At 46.7% G+C, this 19,188-nt stretch overlaps 2 protein-coding genes across 5 annotated transcripts in view; both read right to left on the minus strand.

Annotated features, from left to right (window-relative positions):
• Window positions 1–699: 699 nt before the first annotated feature.
• Dhrs11 (dehydrogenase/reductase 11) lies at window positions 700–8,839 on the minus strand. The gene is made up of 7 exons (XM_004664539.2): window positions 8,641–8,839; window positions 5,841–6,050; window positions 3,778–3,872; window positions 2,526–2,655; window positions 1,673–1,765; window positions 1,417–1,482; window positions 700–1,307 (listed from the first exon to the last, which is right to left on the minus strand). Exons 1-7 carry the CDS (start codon window positions 8,785–8,787, stop codon window positions 1,266–1,268), a joined length of 783 nt encoding a protein of 260 aa, XP_004664596.1. The 5' UTR covers window positions 8,788–8,839; the 3' UTR covers window positions 700–1,265.
• Window positions 8,840–12,330: 3,491 nt separating this feature from the next.
• Ggnbp2 (gametogenetin binding protein 2) overlaps window positions 12,331–19,188 on the minus strand; it is a 46,676-nt gene continuing 39,818 nt past the window's right edge. For all 4 annotated transcript variants that reach the window (XM_004664537.2, XM_004664538.2, XM_004664536.2 and 1 more), the window contains 5 exons: window positions 18,628–18,775; window positions 17,127–17,252; window positions 16,896–17,044; window positions 14,272–14,520; window positions 12,331–12,627 (listed from right to left, as the gene is read on the minus strand). In XM_004664537.2, the coding sequence (XP_004664594.1) occupies window positions 12,424–12,627; window positions 14,272–14,520; window positions 16,896–17,044; window positions 17,127–17,252; window positions 18,628–18,775 (876 nt within the window). In that variant the 3' untranslated portion in view covers window positions 12,331–12,423. The remainder of the gene's footprint in view (window positions 12,628–14,271; window positions 14,521–16,895; window positions 17,045–17,126; window positions 17,253–18,627; window positions 18,776–19,188) is intronic.

Raw genomic sequence — 19,188 nt, forward strand, 5'->3', positions numbered from 1 at the left:
GGTCCTTTGGCCTTGCAGACAAGTGCCTTAACCACTAAGCAATCTCTCCAGCCCTATTTGTTTTTTGAGGCGGGGTCTCATTCTAGCCCAGGCTGACCTGGAATTTACTCTGTAGCCCAAGCTGGCCTCAACAGGGATCCTCTTACTTCAGCCCTGAGTGCTGGGATCATGAAACATGCCCAATTTATCTTTTTCTATATAAGAATTTCATTATGCTACCCAGGATGGCCTCAAGCCTAAATCCTCCTACCAGAGCCTCCCAAGCACTCAGCCCTGCCTTGCTCCTGCACCAAGTTACATAATGTCTGTCAAACCCTGCATGCTCCTGTGGGCCTCCCAACCCTGCACACCCTCTTTGCCTTCTCTGTGACAAATTCACCTTTTTTGTTGTTGCTTTTTGTTTTTTGAGGTAAGGTCTCACTCTAGCCCAGGCTGACCTGAAATTCACTCAGGGTGGCCTCAAACTCACAGTGATCCTTCTACCTCTGCCTCCCAAGTGCTGGGATTAAAGGTATGTGCCAACATGCCTGGTACAAACTCACCATTTTTAAGAACCAACCCACACTTTCCTGCTCCCACTCCAGGAGTGATTCCCCTAATCGACTCATTTCCCCACTTACCTGGACAAACTTTAGAGACAAAATCACTCTTATTTCATGGAGAAATAAAAAGAATTGAAAGACATTTCTGAAGCCAGGGTAGGTTTGTTCAATCTTTTTTTTTCTTCCCCTTTTTAATTATCACAATGAAATCTACTGGGATCCAGACTGGTATTCTGTCCCCATATCACAGTGCAGTGATGACACCCCCCCCCAAAAGGGCAAAAAGCCAAGATTGGGCAAGAGAGATGGGAGGGATAAGAAGAAAGGGGCTAAGGGGAGCCTGGAGCCCTGGGTGACCATGCAGATAGAAGGTGAGGGCCCATCTCTGCTACCCCAACTCAGAGGGGCAGAGGGCAAGGTGAAAGAGGATGGAGATGTGCCCTTTTAGCTATATCCCCTTTCCCAGGTAAAGGGAAGAGACTGAGGACAAAGGCCAAGGAGCTCAAGAAGGGGCTTCGAACAAGTTAACGGGAAACAATCAGCGACCCTGCCTTCCCTCTCTTGCCCATTTTTCACATTTGCCATGGGAATAATTTGACAATTTTTCTATTCCTTAGTGGGGTGGAAAGTAAGATCTAGGGTCCAGAAGCCAACACCTAAAATCCAGAGTCAGAAGGCAAGCCATGGAGGGTGGGAAAGGAAGGAGGAGCTCCCCACAGGACACTAGGTCACCTGCTCTGTGGGTCTCATCTGAATGTCTCCAACCTGTGGAAGGCACAGGGCTTGAGGCAGCCATCCCCTTAAGGCCTCCCTGCTGCCCTCTTCTGGGCATGGCGGGGCTACCCTGGGGTTGGACAGCCAAGGCCAGACTCACCTGGACGTGTGGGGGTGTGCTGAGGACGTAGACGACAGCCTCAGCCACATCCTCGGGTTGGAGACACTGAGAGCAGTAGGGAGGGGGATGAGACAAAGGCGGGATGGGCCCAAGTTCCTCCCCACGGCTGGAACCCTCTCTAGTACCCACATGCCCACCCCAACCCTCCAGGAGCGGTGTGACAGGCTGGCTAGAGGTGACAACCTGAAGGGACTTAGGGACTGAGTAGCTTTCCAGGCCCAAAGGGAGGCCCCACCTTTATGTGTTCATAGGTGGCAGCTGCTTTCTCAGGGTCCTTGTCGTGGAGTTTGAAGGCAAACTGTGTCTCCACCAAGCCTGGAGAGATGCACTAGTCCAACAGAGAGGGCCTGCTCAGGAGCTGGGGACCACAGAGCTCCATTTCACAGTGATGGCTGCCTAACGCCCAGAACCGTGCCCTCCCTCCAGAGTTGCCACTGAACTATCACAGTGCCCCATACTATCTGCAGAGCCTTCCTGTATGTGAAGCCAGTGCTTTACAAAACCGTGTTCCTTAGGGCTTCACAACCAAAGATAAGACCAAGGCTTGGGGAGGTTCAGTGATGTGCCCAAAGTGACACACACTTCTAGAGTTCTGGTATCCAGCCCTGATGCATAGTTTCCCATAAAGTTTTTTTTTTGTTTTTTTTTTTAAGTTTTCATTTTTTTTTTTTTTTTCGAGATAGGGTCTTGCTCTAGCCCAGGCTGGCCTGGAATTCACTATGTAGTCTCAGACTGGCCTCAAACTCATGGCAATCCTCCTACCTCTGACTCCCCAGTGCTGGGTTAATAGTGTACACCACCACGCCCGGCCTTCCCATGAAGCTTTTGCTTTCCCTTAGTTTCATCCCCTGTTCCCTCCAAGTCAGCCCTGGCCCACTCAGAGTCCAAGTCTGGTCACTGACTCCTGGATGAGTGAAATGAGGAACCTCAAGGAATGAGCAGGGCCATGCAAGGAACATCAGAGCCCAGGAGTTTTGCACTCAGGGTACCCAAGTCCAGGGTCTCTCAGTAGGCCTTCCTTGGCTGCATGTGTAGAGAGAGGACCTGGGCCCAACCGTACCCCCATCAGGGCTGGGCCATTGCCTTACCGTGGCCCGGATATGAGTCTGGGCCTCTAGAAGTTCTTGCCTCAGTCCTTCTGTCAGCGCAGTGACAGCGTACTTGGTCGCAGTGTAGAAATGGATCACAGACTGGGGTGGGACTCGGTGACCACACATGCTGGGTGGGAGAAGGAAGGGGAAAGAAGAGAGAATGAAGCGCCACAGAAACCGGCAGCACCCCTTCCATTCGAGTCAGCTTCACTACCCAGACGGCGACGGGGTAGTCATCCCCACAGCCTACTGAATGGGTCGTACTTCTGTTATCCACATGGCTCCTGAAACCTGCTCTGCCCTGGAGCTGTCCTTTTGCTGACAATGTTAGACACTCATGGTCATGCAGGATGCCTGAAGCCTCACTATTTTATCTGTGAGCTCACTGAGATGGATTTATTGGTAGATCTCTGAGAGTGGGCAGAGGCTGTGTCCTGCTCAGACAGGACAGCGCCTCTGCGCTCTGTGTGTCACAAGAGATGTTCACCTCAGGGCCTGAGGAAGAGAGGCACACAGTAGCGCCCAGTCCCAGGAGAGTTCCCAGGCTGTGACTACAGAGGGAAAGGGCTAAGCTCCCACTCAAGACAATCAAAGCCAGGCATCACAATCATGTCATCTGGGTATTAAATCCCTATTTTAGGGCTGGGGAGATGGCTCAACAGTTAAAGGCCCTTGCTTGAAAAGCCTGACTGCCTGGGTTCGATTCCCACGTGCCTACATAAAGCCAAACGTAGAATGGCATACGTGTCTGGAGTTCATTTACAGCAGCAAGAGTCTGTGGCATGCTCATATTCACTGTCTCTCTCAAATATTTTTTTAAATCCCTATTTTAAAGCCAGGCATGGTGGAGCACACCTTTAATTCTAGCACTCAGGAGGCAGAGGTAGGATCACTGTGAGCTCAATGCCACCCTGAGACTACATAGTGAATCCCAGGTCAGCCTGGTTTAGAGTGAGGCCCTACTTTAAAAAAAAAAAAATCCCTATTTTACAGCCAGGCATAATGGCACATGCCTTTAGTCCAAGCACTTGGGAAACTGAGGTAGAAGGACTGCTGTGAGTTTGAGGCCAGCCAGGGGCTACAGAGTGAGTTCCAGGTCAGCCTGGGCTACAGTGAGCCCCTGCCTTGAAAAATAAATAAATCCTATGTTACCACCAAATAAACCAGTCTACAGGTCAAGTGAGCTATAGGTCACCCTGTATGGAGGCCCAGTGGTGATCCAAACTTCCCAGCGGCCACCTAGCCTCACCTGTTGATGTTAATGATGTGCCCGTCATCCACATTCCGCTCCTTCATGGACTGATAGGCTTCTCGTGTGCAGATGCTGAGGGCCAGCACATTCACCTACGAGCCAGGGAGGCAATGGGATGTCTCCAGTTTGGGCTCAACTGGTAGGTGATGGGGACACAGAGGGGAGTGACCCAAGACAGGATTTCTGTGGGAACTGTCCCATCCCAGCTGACAGCGGCGGCAACTCCTCTCCTGGCTGAACCCCTGTATGACAGGGTCTCCCACCCAAACCCGGGGGATTCTGTCAGCCATATCTGAAAATCACAGCCTCAGAGAATCATCTCCTTTTTTCTCCAAATTGCTCACACTTCACAGGGACAGTGTCAAGTCCTGGTTCCTCCTAAATGGACTAAAATCCTTCCAAAATAGCCCAGAGCTCAGCCTGTCACTGCTTTCCTCGGCCACCCTGCTGTCTTGCCATCCCTGCCCACAGACTGCATGGATGAGGAGGGGCCCACACTCTTGCTTTCAACCTGTGTCCCAGTAGCAAGCCCCGAGGTAGGGACTCTTTGGAGGATGGAGTCACTTGACACTCCCACTCCTTTTGACAGAGGTTACCCCAAGTCCCCACCCTTCATGGAACAGAGGTCTGAAGTGCCACCTGTGCCTGCTGTGAAGCACCTGCCAGCCCTACCCTTTACCCTTGACACAGAGGGCAGCAGAGATAAAGCTTTCAGTGGGTTCCTGGCCACTCCTCTCCAGGAGAGAGACAGCTGGTAGATTAGCTATTTCTCCTTATCAGGTGTCGGCCATGCATCGGCGCAGAACACCCTCAGTGTGAACCTGCCTCCGTGCTTACAGCAACAGCAGGACAGGCGTACCCAGACACGGTTTCTTGTCCCCTTGGGTTGTGAGGCAGACAGAGGAAGGCCAGTGGAGCCCCTGAGAACACACGAAGAAATCCTCCTAAGTCTAGGGGAAGAAGGTATCTCCTAGGATGAGACTAATGGACTGAGGACATGTTCAAGCTGTGAGAGCCTCGGTTAACAGATGGGCAAGTTGAGGTACAGGTTTGGAGACAAGCTTGCTGCATGGGAGGGCTATGACTCTGATATCCAGAATGTTCTCTGAGGAGAGGGCTTGATTTTCACTGTGCACAGTTTCATTTGTAATCCTAAGCAACTATGAGATAGCAAACCATCGATGTAAAAAGGGTTGTGGCATTACTTTCAGCTTCTCAGAATACCTTCATACCCTTCTATTAATCAGCTCACGGTGCTGGCAGCCCGCGCCCTGCAGGCTGTGCTTGGCTTTCACATGCTCGACAACACGTAAGGTGTGTTACCAACATGTATTCCATTCCTTTAGTCAGCATATTCTCTGTGGAGGGCTTAGGAGTGGAGCCAGAGTGGGGGAAAACACATGAAAAGCTCTGCCCTTGCAGTGTAGTGACATTTCTGTCAAAGAAATCATAAGATCTGGCCATACTGCTGTGGAGAACATGCAGGGTTTGAGCAGTGGGCACCTCCTTTACATGGCCATGTACTCGCCCACACACTGCAGAAGGTAAGACCATACCTGGGGACACTGGACATTGGTCATATAGATGTGTTCATCCCAATTCAAGGTGACAAGACTAAATCTCAGAGACAGTAGCAAACTTGCTGAAAGCCCCAGTTACCAGTGGGGCTGGGTGAGAACATGAACTCTCATCTGTTTCTTTTTTTTTTCCTTCTCTTAAGACCACGTTCCCACCCACATAGCACAGTGCTGACACAGCAGGGACATTCAATAAACAATTCTGCCCCCTTGTACCCTTCCTTCCAGTGGGAGGAAGCCAATCTAGAGGTCAGAACTCCCCCTAAAGGCTCAAAGGTAAGGAGAGCTGAGATGTGGCCATTTATCTGCTCACTATCCTTAGAGAGCAGGAAGAAGCAAGGGGCAGATCAAGATGCCACAGCAGGACACCAAAGCCCCCTCTTCCTGGATGTCCTCTGCTTCACAGACCTGCCTCCCCGCCCCAGCTCCTGCTGTCCCCGCCCACTCCCCACCTCCAGCCTCCCCCAGGCCCCAAACCCTTACATTAAACATTTCTCTCCAACCACTGGTATTGCCTGACAGCAGGGTGTCAGGCCGGGCCAAGCCAGCGTTGTTGATGCAGATGTCCACACCGCCGTGCTGAGAGCGAACAGCAGAAAACATGGAGAGGATGTCCTCCTCATTTGACAGGTCACATCTGTAGGGGATCAAAGTCCCGGGGTAGCCTGCACTCTTACATTCAGCAGCCAGCTCCTATGAAACCCAACAGGGGTCTAACTGGGGTGAGCTGCTCACTCCAACACCTCCCAACCGAGTCAGATTTCCCTCCCCAGTCACCACTCAGAACTCTCTTCATTAGCAGCCACCTTTCTGGTCGTATAGAGTGGTTGGGACTGCCCATCCCCAAAGCCTGTCTTGTTTGACCAAAGTCCAGGGGTTGGGGACACTCCCTGAGTAAGGGAGAGGAAATACTGAGCAAATAAGTGGAGGAATCTCCCGTATACACAGCAGCCTTCCGTGACAAGGAGGGAGAAGGGAGTAGGGATCCATCCTGGAGATGGAAGGAGATTTCTTTCATGTATCTTGCCCAACAAGAGCAGCTCCTCTGCATGGAGGTAGATGTGCCTGCCCCATCCTGAGTTCTTTCCGCTAGTGCTGAGAGTCCCTGGGCTAAGTCTCTTCTCTCTAGTATTGATCAGTCCCTCCCAGAAGGGCTCGGCTCTGAACCACGGCCTGCCCCTCACAAATGGCAGTCTGAGGGACCTCAAAGGTAAGTTCTCACACAGTTTTCAATGGAGCCCAACTGCCAAATCTCCCCTCTCCCTCCCTCTAGGAAGGGTCAGTCAGAAAGTCAGGGCAGACTTCTTTTTCACTAACCTCTGATGCTCCACACCAAGGTTTCTCCCACCCACCCTCAGTCACTTCCCGCTGGAAACCCCCTGTGTAAGTTCAGGGTCCTTAGCACAATGAGGAACCCCGAGAGACCCGAGAAAGCAGTGCTACCAAGAGGCTGTGTGAGGGGAGCTGGGAGAAAGCAGGCTGCATGGCCTGGGAAACCAGTGGCTGGGCACTTGAGCCTTGTGAAGGTGACTTGTGTGTAAGTGTGGGAGGGGGAGGGTGTGCAAGCTGCCCTAGAGGAAGGCCAGTTTGGCCAGCTGCCTTGGCCTGGAGCCCCTTCCTCCTCCCAAGCCAAGCTACAAATAAAAGACTGCATCAGGTGACTGGGGAAATTCTTTCCTGCTTTAACGATCTGCGAGCTCAAAAGTTGTACCCCCTTTGGGGCTCAGAAGCCCCCTTGCACCTCATTAACTGTTCATGACCACCTTGAGGAATAAGATTGCTCTCTGTAGAAAGCCAGAGCCCAAACTCTGCTTTACTACCAGTGAGTGAATCAATAAGAGCAGTTGGTGGACAAGAAAACCTGGAATTCTCCTCAGCCAGACTCAAAGTCCCCTACAAAAAGCCAGGAGGTAGGGACTGAGAGTATACCCCTCCCTGTAACGACCTCTCTCAGTTTCCATGGGCCACCTGGACCTTCTCCATCTACCTTTCAAAACGACTGGAAGACAGAGTGAAGGGGAGAAGCCGAGTGATTAACCTGGGGAATCCTCTTGGGATTCAGGGGTCCCCTTTACTGGCTAGCCTGGGGTAGAGAAGTAGCAGAGAAGACAGAGTTAGAGAATTCTCAGACTGAAGGAATCCAAAAAAGAAAACAACTAGGGGTCCAGTTATCCATTCCCTGGCTTAATCCTCTAGGCTCCAAGACGGGCTGGGCCCCGAGCTTCTCAAAAGGGAAGAAAGGGAGGGGCAGAGTGGTGCCACAGTGGAGCATGGTGACCTTGGGATTATCTAGGAGGCTGTAAAGTGTACCTTTGGTCAGCAGGTGGGAAGGGACAGTCGTCCTTCTTGCATACCTTCTCCTGCTCCCACCCAAGGCCTCCTGACCCTTTCTCATCTACCTGGGGACTTTGGGCAATGGTGGAAATTAAGCCCAGAAGGTAAGGCCCAGCCCACACCTGAGAGTGGTCCTGCCAAAGAAAATAATTAGAATTTCTCTTATCTTTCTCCATGTTCCAAAATGGCCAATTTCATTTTTATCTGAGGTCTTGTTGTTCACAACTGTGGGGACCACCAATCCCATGTTAAGAGATAAACTAGATAATTATGGGAGTTGTCAACAAAAAAAATTAATTTTCAAAAAGAAAAACTAGGAGTTTGTGGATACACCTTACTTTGTTCCCTCGACCAAGACTTTTAAAGACCTATCTTCAGTGACTCAAATATGTCCAGGGCGGGATTACATCTATTGCGTACCAAATAGGAAAGTGGTTTGGAAATTAAGTCTAGAAGGAAATACTGTATCACTTAGACTTACTGGATATGAGTTAAGACTTAGATGTGAGTTAGAGGGAGAGCACTTCCAAAAAGCTTACACCCCCAACACCCCCACCCCCGCCCTCTTGGGCCAAACTTTCAAACACTAGCTCCTTGCTCATTGGTTGGCTTAGTGTGACTGGCTGATGTCTGGGGGCAAGAAGAAAGCAACCTAACCACCGAGGCTAGAAAGCTTTCTTTCCTTCTCTCCAGCCTTTAAGCTAGTCCCAGACCTCGGCCTTCCCTTCTCCTCCAGACTGTCCCCAGGGCAGGGTGAGGGTCAGGAGCAAAGGGGTTCTTAAAACATGGGACGAAGCAGGGAGGCAGAGCCTCTCGTACTGGACATCCACCACGCCTGCCTCCAAGTCCCTGGCGAATGTGGCAGCGAGCACAGGGTCGCAGCCGAGCTCGGGCCCTCCCCCGCCCCCGCGGAAACAACAGCGCCCCTGCTCCCCAACCGGGACCCTACCTCGATGCTGCCAACGGTGCGGGCACAACCCACCACCTTCAGTCCCTGCTGGACTAGTGCCCGGGCTACGGCCGCGCCGATGCCCCCCGAAGCTCCTGTCACCAGTGCCAGCCGGTCGCGCCACCGCTCCATGCCGGCCCTGGCCATGGTCCCGAGCCGCGCTGGGATCACGGAGCCTCGCCCGGGGTCACCGAGGCTCGGCCGGGCCGCTCCCTTGTCAGTGCTGGGACCGGCGCCGGCAGAGAACTTCCGAGCATCGCCCGGAGCCGCCCCCAGGCGGGCGGGCCTCCAGCCCGGGCTCCGCCCTTGGGTCCCCAGCGCTGGGCCACAACGTGCCGGGCGACTGCGGAGGCCCCGCCCCTTCCGGCTCCTCCCCGGCTGGGGGCGGGGCTAGGCGCGGGGGGCGGGGCCGGGCCGGAAGCGCAGCGCCTGCCAGCGAGCCGTGCGGGACGGACCAGGTTCCCTGTGGTCCTGCTTTCCCCGGTGAGCTCTTCCAAGCGAGTTTTAGCAAGGCTTCCTCCAAGCCCAAGGACGCACATACTGGAGGCCTCCTGCTCAGTCAACCTCCCTTCCTTCTTCTTAAACTCCTCAGGCCAAGACAGGGTCCTGAAGTTGACTCCAGTGCCTTCCCAAACCAGTAGGTGGGAAGGATTCATTCATCCTATCTGGTCCCTTGGACTTAACTAGCCAAGGCACACTACATGGTTGAAAATGTAAACATACGGGGTTGGGGAGATGGTTCGATGGTTTAAAAGCGTTTGCTTGCAAAAGCCTGCCAGCTCAGGTTCGCTTCCCCCAGTATCCGCGTAAAACAAGATGCACAAGTGGAACACGCATCTGGACTTTTTGCAGCGGCAAGAGGCCCTGGTGTGCTCTCACTCTTTCTCTTTGCTTGCAAATAAATAAAAATGTAAACATACTGCAACTGCCGGAGGAGGATTTTTGTCCGTACGTGTCAACTGTCCTAGTCAGTCCCCACCCCAACCTCATGCCTGGACAAATGTTTCAGGATGTATACCAAAGTTTACAGGGGCAAGAGTGTTAACTAGTGACGACTGTGCGTTCACCAATATGCATGCACAAGCTACCCTGTGAGACAGTTCCCCCAGCTTCCATGCTGGAGATCCAACGCAGGCTCTCCTCATGCTAAGGAAGGACTGATTAGTTCAAGGCCAGCCTCCATTAAATATTGAGTTCTCGGGCAGCCTGGACTACCTAAGACCCTGTCTCAAAAAACAAAACAACAAAATGGTCGAGTGTGCTAACACAGAAAGTGGCCAAAGTATGGACTGCAGACCAGTCTTAGACCAGGTGTGTGCTGAAGTATCTTCCTTCTCCTTTCTTAGGTCGTCAGTGTTCATAGTAGAGTTCACTTTTTTCTCTAGCCACTCAGGGTTTCCCACTAAAGTTTTTTAAAATACCTAATTTCTACATCCTTCCAAGACAAAGGATAGCTGGGGTTGGACATGTAGCTCGGTGATAAGGTGAAAACACTTGCCTACTGAAAAAATGGTAAGGAAAGGGGTTGGAGGGATGGCTTAGCAGTTAAGGCATTTGCCTGCAAAGCCAAAGGACCTAGGTTCGATTCCCCAGGACCCACATAAGCACAAGAGGCATACACATGTGTACACATCTGGAGTTCATTTGCAGTGGCTGGAGGCCCTGGTACGCCCATTCTCCCTCTCTCTTTCTCTGTCAAATAAATAAATAAATAGAAGTAGTAAGGAAAGGCCAGGTACATCCTGACATACTTTTGTAATGCCAGCACTGGAGAGGCTAAGGCAAGAATGCAAATTGAGGGCAGCCTGGGCTACACAGCAAGAACCTACACATAGGCCCCATCTGGGTGGGTAGGGCAAAATGAACAAAAAAAAACCCACCCTCAGAATAGACACTCAACAAGCATTCGTCTTTCTGATGGACATAAGGGCAAACATTAAAACAAAACCAGCTCTTTCTTCTTAGGGATCTCAAAAGAACAAAGCTGTTAAAATGGTAGAGAGGGATCACCACAAAAGCAAGGGCTGTGGGAGGTCCAGAATCATTTTTTATGGATTCTACTATGAAAGCCAAGGAACACCGGAATCATTATTCATTTTTTTCTCTGTCCTAATTCTGCCATCCTTCCGAAGAAAAAGGATTGCTGTAGTTGGGCATTTATCTCAGTGGCATACAACATTTACATTCTAAAGACAATTTAGAAGGCTGATGAAAGAAAAGCTACCAACTGGCTGGAGAGATAGCTCAGTGGTTAAAGCACTTGCTTGTAAAGCCAGATGGCCAGGGCATGATTGACCAGTGTAAAGCCAGATACGCAAAGTGGCACATGCTTCTGGAGTTTGTTTGCAGTGGCAATAGGCCCTGGTGTATCCATTCTCTTTTTCTAGCTCAACTTAAAAAAAAAAAAAAAAATTTACATAGTAACTTTGTCTCAAAAAACCAACACCAAAAAATGCCACCAAAGACAAAAAATTAAGTGTAAGAATCATTGCCATCCACACAAAATCTTACAAATCTAAGTGGTTAAGAAGCCCATAAAATTCACTCCATCCCCACTGCAGAGGTGCTGATGGCCTACCACCTGGTAGCTGTCTCCCAAGTCTTTAAGATGCAGACACAAAGCTCTAAGCACCTTTTAAATGGCAGTAAAATGCTACTCCTGTGGAACCATTGCATTCAGTACTCACACAGCTTGTGATAGCCATACATAGTGAGTTCAAGTTGGAAAGTAGGTAAGGTTGAACATGACTTACATAAACCACAGTATGGTTAGCTCTTCCCACCCCATCTTACACACTGAGTAATTACTTATCAGACAACACTGAAATTCTGCTGCTTTTTTTTTCTTTTCATTCTTCTAAGTCAATATGAACTTCTGAATTTAAGAGATGTCTTATGTTACCTTTTAGGGAACTTTTTATTTTTTCCAACGTGTGTATATTGTGCACCAGGGAGTCTTGCTACTGCAAATAAACACCAGACACTTGCGACACTTTCTGCATCCTGTTCAGGTGGGTGGCTTGGAAACTGAACCCAGGCCAGCAGGCTTTATACAAGTGCCTCTGACTGCTGAACAATCTTTCCATCTTCTTAGGGAAGACTTTTAAAGTTTCAGTCAGTATTTAAAGGTATTTCATCTTTGATAACAGAACTAGAAGCATCTTTCTTCAGTTGTCACCTCTGATCAAGGGAAGACCTGTCTTCAGTAATCTCTTTCCTCATTTGTTCTTCACCCTCTCTCCATCAGTACTGGTCAAGTATTGAGCTCACAAGTGGCAAATACTGAAGTACTGCCACACATTAAGTAGTAAGTAACATGTACACCAAATTCTACTATGCATATTAATAAATATTCTTTATTTTAAATTTTGCACATTGCGCTTTAACATTACATCCAAACATTTCGCAGTGGATGTCTACTTTGTAAAACCATATATTCAGCTCATTGTCATTTCTGTACAGAAGTATAAGTACAACATTACTTTTTGCCACTAAGTTGCTTTAGTAAGTCTCACAGGAAGAGAAACATGTAATGAAAAGAGATGGCTTAAATCATATGGCAGGCCTGCACAGCCACGCAACTAAAGACACAAGCCCGGAGAAAGAACAAACTCATGAGGTTACCTCCACCGTCTTCCCAAACAAGAAGGAATCACATTGATTTAAGATAAAATTTTGCCAATAAGTCACTAAATTAAGAGTTGTTTTTTTTTTTTTTTTTTAAAGAGAAGGCGCAGTAGTCATCTTGAGTGTTTCATTGAAAGACAGAGCTATTTTATTTATTTAATTTGCTCCAGCCGTTGTCAACCAGCCACTACAAATGGGCCTCTTGTGGTCATTTAAGCGGCAGTATTTATTAAATTTCTCCTTCAGGTGCTGTCGGTATTGTTCTCTATTGCTGTAGAAAGACTGGTTATTAGCCATAAATGACTGTATTTCATCTTGTGAGATAAAGATTTCCTCATCTGAAGTACATTCAGATTCATCCTGCAAATAAAGCAGCAGTTAAGACCATGGCTTAAAAAATGCAAAATATTATGCTGATCGAGAATGGCTAAAAGTAAAGTATTCCAGCCTTTCAGTTTCAATTCAATACCACAAAGCCTTTATTTAAGTAACTCTTCACAGTATAAGTACCATGTCGTCATGTTTCAGAAAGTAGTGAGATAAAAATTCAACTGAGCTTGGTTTGTAATCCTAAATCTACAATTTACCCCTAGAAGGTTCTAGGCCTACCAAGCTATCACCATACCATACTTATTCTTCCCTAAAAAAATAAAAAAAGACTCAGGATGGATGCAACTGGTATTCAAGTTACAAATAATAAAATTACCTCTATCTAGAAAACTTTTATCTCCACTAATTAATATTGCCTTTTAGTTAACTTAAAAGCATTAAACTTTACAACCATATACAAAAACAAAACAAATATCAACAGCAACAACAAAAAACCCTAGTAGTCCAAAAGATTTGGTTCCACTTGGAATGATTATTATAGAAATGAGACCAATCTTCTCTTTCCTCCTCCTCCTAAGCACTAATAGTTTATCCAGAAGTCTTAGGTGTTGGTAGCAATGTAAGATTTGCCAGACAGGTGTGATGGTGCAGCATACACCTTTAATGCCAACACTTGGGAGGCAGAGGTAGGAGGATCATTTTGAGTTGGAGGCCACCCTAAGACTACATAGTGAATTCCAGGTCAGACTGGGCTAGGGTGAGATGCTAGCCTGGGGGGAAAAAAAAGGGACTTGCCAAGGCTAGTTATGCTTTTATCCTGAGGGAAGTAACCTAGAATGCAAGCTCTGGTTCAGGTTCTTTTTTTGTTTGCTTTATTCATCCATTTGGGAAGGGGCTGTCTTGGTTTTAGAGACAAGGTCTCATGTAGTCCAGGCTGGCCTGGAACTCATTAAAGTAGCTGAAACTGGCCTTGAAGTCCTGATCTACCTGCTGAGTCAACAATGGGATTGCAAGGCATGTGCCATCACATCTAGCTGCTTTTTTTTTTTTTTTTTGGCCAGGCTGACCTCGAACTCACAGTGATCCTTCTACCTCACGCTACTAAGTGCTGGGATAAAAGACATGTGTGCACCACTATGCCCAGCTTTTAAGTGATTTCCTTTCCTTTTTTGGACATATAGCTTCTAAGTTGAGATTCTACATTCTTTCCTGGTCTGGAAGGGTGGGTACTATTGTAAACTGCTACTGAGGCAAGATTTGCTTACAACTCAAGAGAGACAGACTCCTAGACATAATGCTACCTCTCAAGTTCTCCCAACCAAGTTTCCTCTAACTTTTCTTTTGCCCTGAGGTAGGGTCTTGCTCTAGTCCAGACTGACCAAGAAATTAGCCTCAGGCTGGCCTCTAATTCATAGTGATCCTCCTACCTTTGCCTCCTGAGCGCTGGGATTACAGGTATGCACCATCATGCCCAGCTCCTCTAACTTTTGAGTTACAGGAAAACATGAAAAAATGCCTGAGAGCAGTTGCATAAACCATGAGTGGAAAAACAGAAATATAGGCACCAAAGAATAACAGAACTAACCTTCACTTCTTAACAACAATATTTCCTACCTAAAACCCTCAAACACTATCCCCTCACTCACAATAAGGCATCATACATAGACTACTTACAAGGAGTTCAACTAAGCTCTTGGCACCTTTTCCAGAATCAGGACCAAATGACGTTTCTGTGGGTTCTGCAAACTGTGGAATATTTTTCCTATGCTCAAACCAAGGCAGGGGCTGCCCACCCTTTTCAGTACTGCAACAGCTTTCAGGGTGTGCATCTTTGGTCTTGTCCCGGTGAAACACTGTGTGCATGGTATTTCCTGAGGTCTCTCGACTGCCTGGATCTGTAATACAACTTCCAAGTTTTTGGATCTGAAAGGAGAGCAAAAAATTTCCCAGATTAAAAGGGGGGCAAATAGTAGCCATTATTATCAAATAATAACTAACAAAAAATGCCCAGGAGGTTAGTAAGCTCCAGGCTAGTCTGAGCTGCATAGCAAGACATTGTCATTAACAGCAAAACAAGGTGTTAAGTCCTTAGAAGGAGAGTAAGGGGAGCCAAGGGCTTGTATAAGGCACCTACCCCACCCCAGATGCTGTACTAATCTACCATCTAAACTCACTTCATCTCCATAAAACCTAATATAAGATCTATTATGGACTGGAGAGATGGCTTTAGTGTTAAAGTGCTTGCTTGCAAAGCCTAATGACAAGGGTTCAATTCCCCAGTAGCCATGTAAAGCCAGATGCATAGAGTGGTACATGAATCTGGAATCTGTTAGCAGCAGCTGGAGGCCCTGGCATGCCCATACTCCCTCTCTGCTTGTAAAGTAATAAAAATATTTTTAAAAAGGTTTATTATCCTCACTTGGCAAATAGGAAAAAAATGCTCAAATTACATAGTCAATTAAAATTACAAGATTTTACAAGGCATGGTGGCATGTGCCTTTAAATCCCAGCACTAGGGAAGAAGAAGGAGTATCAGTGTGAGTTTGAGACTACCCTGAGACTACAGAGTGAACTCCAGGTCAGCCTGGGCTAGAATAAGACCCAATCTCAAAAAAACAAACAAAACAAAACTATGAGGTATTATGAAAAGAATGAACTGGATTTATGATTCATATGGCCTTTTGGACAAATTAACACTCCAGTCCTAATACATACACTCAAAATGAGCAACCAATGGAATTATAGAAAATACCATTTTTGCCAGGTGTGTTGGCACATGCCTTTAATTCCAGTACCTGGGGTGCAAAGGTAAGAGGATCACCATGAGTTCGAGGTCACCCTGAGACTACATAGTGAATTCCAGGACAGCTTGGGCTAGATGAGATCCTCCCTCAAAAAAATAAAAAAGAAAAGAAATGAAGTACTATCTTTTTTACCCCCATTTTTTCTTTCTCCCCCCACCCCCTTTAGTTTTGGTTTTGAGGCAGAGTCTCACTCTAGCTTAGGCTGACCTGGAACTCATTCTGTACTTAGTTCCAGGCTGGCTTTGAAATCACAGTGATACTCTGCCTCCCTAGTGCTGGAACTAAAGGTATGCGCCATCATGCCTAGTCTCCATTTTTGTTTGGTTTTCTCTTTTATTTATTTATTGTTATTATTATTATTAATTTTATTTTTTTGCTGTGATTATAGGCACCCATGCCCAGTTTATATGGTGTTGGGAAACTCAGGCTTGGTGCATGTTAGTCAAGCATGCTATCAACTGAGCCATGTCCCAACCCCTAAAATTCTTTTCTAAGAAAAGGAAAAAAAAAAATCTGATCTCTAGCCGAGCTTGGTAGAACACGCCTTTCATCCCAGCACTTGGGGCAGAGGTAGAAGGATTGCCGAGAGTTCGAGGCCACCCTGAGACTACATAGTGAATTCCGGGCCAGCTTGAGCTAGAGTGAGACCCTACCTCAGAAAACAAAACAAAAACAAAAACACAACAACAACAAAAAACTGATCTGGGAGATGACTCAGTGAGCAGTGCTTCCCTTGGAAACATGAGGACTTGAGTTCAGAGCCCCAGTACCCATGTAAAAAGATGGGCATGGCCATACAGGCCTATAATCCCAGTGCTAGAAAGGTAGAAACAAGAATAGAAACTGGGTTTTACTGGCTAGCTTTCCTTCCTTCCTCCCTTCTTCCCTCACTCCCTCCCTCCCTCCTTCCTTCCTTTCTTTTTTTTAAATTTGTTTTTGTTTTTTAAAGATAGGGTCTTGCTCTAGTTCAGGCAAACCTGGAATTCACTATGTAGTCTCAGGATGGCCTCAAAATCATAGCAATCCTATCTCAACCTTCTGAGTGCTGGAATAAAGGTGTGTGCCACCACACCTGGCAGCTGGCTAGCTTTTTCTACCAAAGTGAGTGAGCTCTGGACTCAGTGTGAGAATCTATCTCAAGAAATTAAGGTGTAAAGCTGGGCATGGTGGCACATGCTTTTAATCACAGAACTTGGAAGGCAGAGGTAGGAGAATCGCCATGAGTTCGAGGACACACTGAGTTTACATAGTGAATTCCTGGTCAGCCTGAGCTAGAGTGAGTCCCTATCCGTGAAAAAAAAAAAAAAAAAAATTAAGGTGTAGAGGGATAGATGGAGACACCAACATTGACCTCTGGCCTCTGTAAGTACACACCTGCACATGCATCTGCACATATACCACACACAAAAATCCTAGCAACTAAGCTGCACACAGCACTTCAAAGAAAGTAGATTGTTTCCAACAACATTTAAAATTGCAAATTATGACACTTACATGTTCATCACATTTCAACATCTTGCTTTTCTTTTTCTTCTTTTTATTTTTTCCTTTTGTATTATTTTCTTCAGAATTTGCCCAACATTCAACACAACTATCACCATCATCTTCTTTGTCTTCACAGTGATGAACACAGGAATCGTCACCTGCAAATCAACAATCCTCCTTATTCATGCTGCTAAGTCAACCAGGTAGAAGGAATCATTGGGAAGCTTAATCTGAACCTACCATGTTCATCATGGTTACAAATTCCTTCAGTGCAGGCAACATCTGAACCTTCTCGAGAACCTGTTTCACTCCCTTCCATGCTAGATGAATATCCACAATCACTACCATTACAGTGTGGAGACATGCCTGAGAAAACATCAAGTGAAAGTAATACGTAATGAAGGACAAAGACTGAACCATTAAGACCAGAGAAAAATATCACAATCAATAGCTTATTCAAAGTAGAAAGTAGCTGGGAATGGGAGAGGCAGAAGTAGGAGGAATGCTGTGAATTCGAGGCCAGCCTGAGGCTACAAAGTGAATTCGAGGCCAGCCTGAGGCTACAAAGTGAATTCGAGGTCAGCCTGGGCTAGAGTGAAACCCTACCTCGAAAAACCAAAACATAACAAAAAAGAAGGAAAAAAAAAAAAACAAAAACCAGAGTAGTAAGTAAATTAAGTAACAAAAATATGTGGGAAGGGGGCAAAACAGGATAACAGGTAGTAAGTATGACCAAACCACATTTATATACATGTATTAAAGTGTCATAACATGTAGCCGGGTGTGGTGGCACACGCCTTTAATCCCAGCACTCGGGAGGCAGAGGTAGGTGGATCGCCACAAGTTCAAGACCACCCTGAGATTACATAGTGAAATCCAGGTCAGCCTTGGCAAGAGTGATGAGACCCTACCTCGAAAAACAAAAACAACAACAAAAAAAAGTCATAACAAAACCTGTTGTTATAATATATGCTAATAAAAAGAAAACATGAGAAGGGAGTTATGCTTTGTTCCTTCAAACAATAAAAAAAAAATCAAAGAACAAAAGGAGAAAGGAAATATCTGACCAAACTATATGGTATTTTTGAGGCTATAAATCTGTTTTCATTTTTTGTAATTTTTTAGTTTTTTATTTAATTGAGAGAGAGAGAAAGAAGCAGAGACAAAGGAAGAGGTGCACCAGGGCCTTCATACACTGCAAACAAACTCCAGATTTATGTGCCACCTTGTGCATCTGGCTTACATGGGTCTTGGGGAGTTGAACCTGAGTCCTTTGGCTTTGCAGGCAAGTGCCTTAATTGCTTAGCCATCTCCCCAGCCCTATAAAGCTTCTGAAATTCTAGATCCAAAAATCCAAAAAGAAAGGATAGTTAAGCATAGTAGCACACGCCTTTAATCCCAGCACTTGGGAGGCAGTGATAGGAGAATCACCATGAGTTCAAGGCCACCCTGAGACTACATAGTGAATTCCAGGTCAGCCTGGGCTAGAGTAAGACCCTACTTCGAAAAACCAAAACATAAAAATATATAAACAAAACATAAAAAAAATAATAAAAAAGGATAAACTTGACGGGTGTGGTGGCAGAGGTAGGAGTATCACTGTGAGTTTGAGGCCACCCTCAGACTACATAGTGAATTCCAGTTCAGCCTGGGCCAGAGTGAGACCCTACCTTGAACCCCCCCCCCAAAAAAAAAGAGAGAAGAATAAACTCAAGAGCTAATTCTAAAATTATTTACTTACCTTTCTTTATTTTAGGAGACCCCAAAAGATTGGCACTACTAGGACAGGTACATGATGCACTCTCGCTGGTAACAATTACTTCTACACAGCTGTTACCGTCGTCAGTGCTGCCACAGGCTCGGCAGCTGTTTTCTATGAAGTCTGTTTCCTTTAAGGACCAACATTAAGAGAGAGGAAAAAGATTTACTTCATGCTTAAGCCTTCCAAGAAGTAGGATTACCCACCTGGCTATAACATGACTACTCTAATGAGATCGATAGTGATTTATTTTCATTTTTCCTTTCTTTCTCTTCCTCCCTTCCCTTCTTTCTTTCCCTCCCTCCCCTTTACTTCCTTTCTTTCTACCCTTCTTTCCTTCCTTCTCTTCTCTCTCTCTCTTTCTTTCTTGGTAAGGTCCCACTCTGAACTCCTTGAGTTCGAGGCCACCCTGAGACTACATAGTGAATCCCAGATCAGCCTGGGCTAGAGTGAGACCCTACCTTGAAAAATCACACAAAAAAGCAGGATTTGATTAACATATAGTGTGGGTTTATGATATTTAAATAGTCTAAGATTTCTATA

Source organism: Jaculus jaculus, chromosome 9 (assembly GCF_020740685.1).
Source record: "Jaculus jaculus isolate mJacJac1 chromosome 9, mJacJac1.mat.Y.cur, whole genome shotgun sequence".
NCBI classification, from domain to species: Eukaryota; Metazoa; Chordata; class Mammalia; order Rodentia; family Dipodidae; genus Jaculus; species Jaculus jaculus.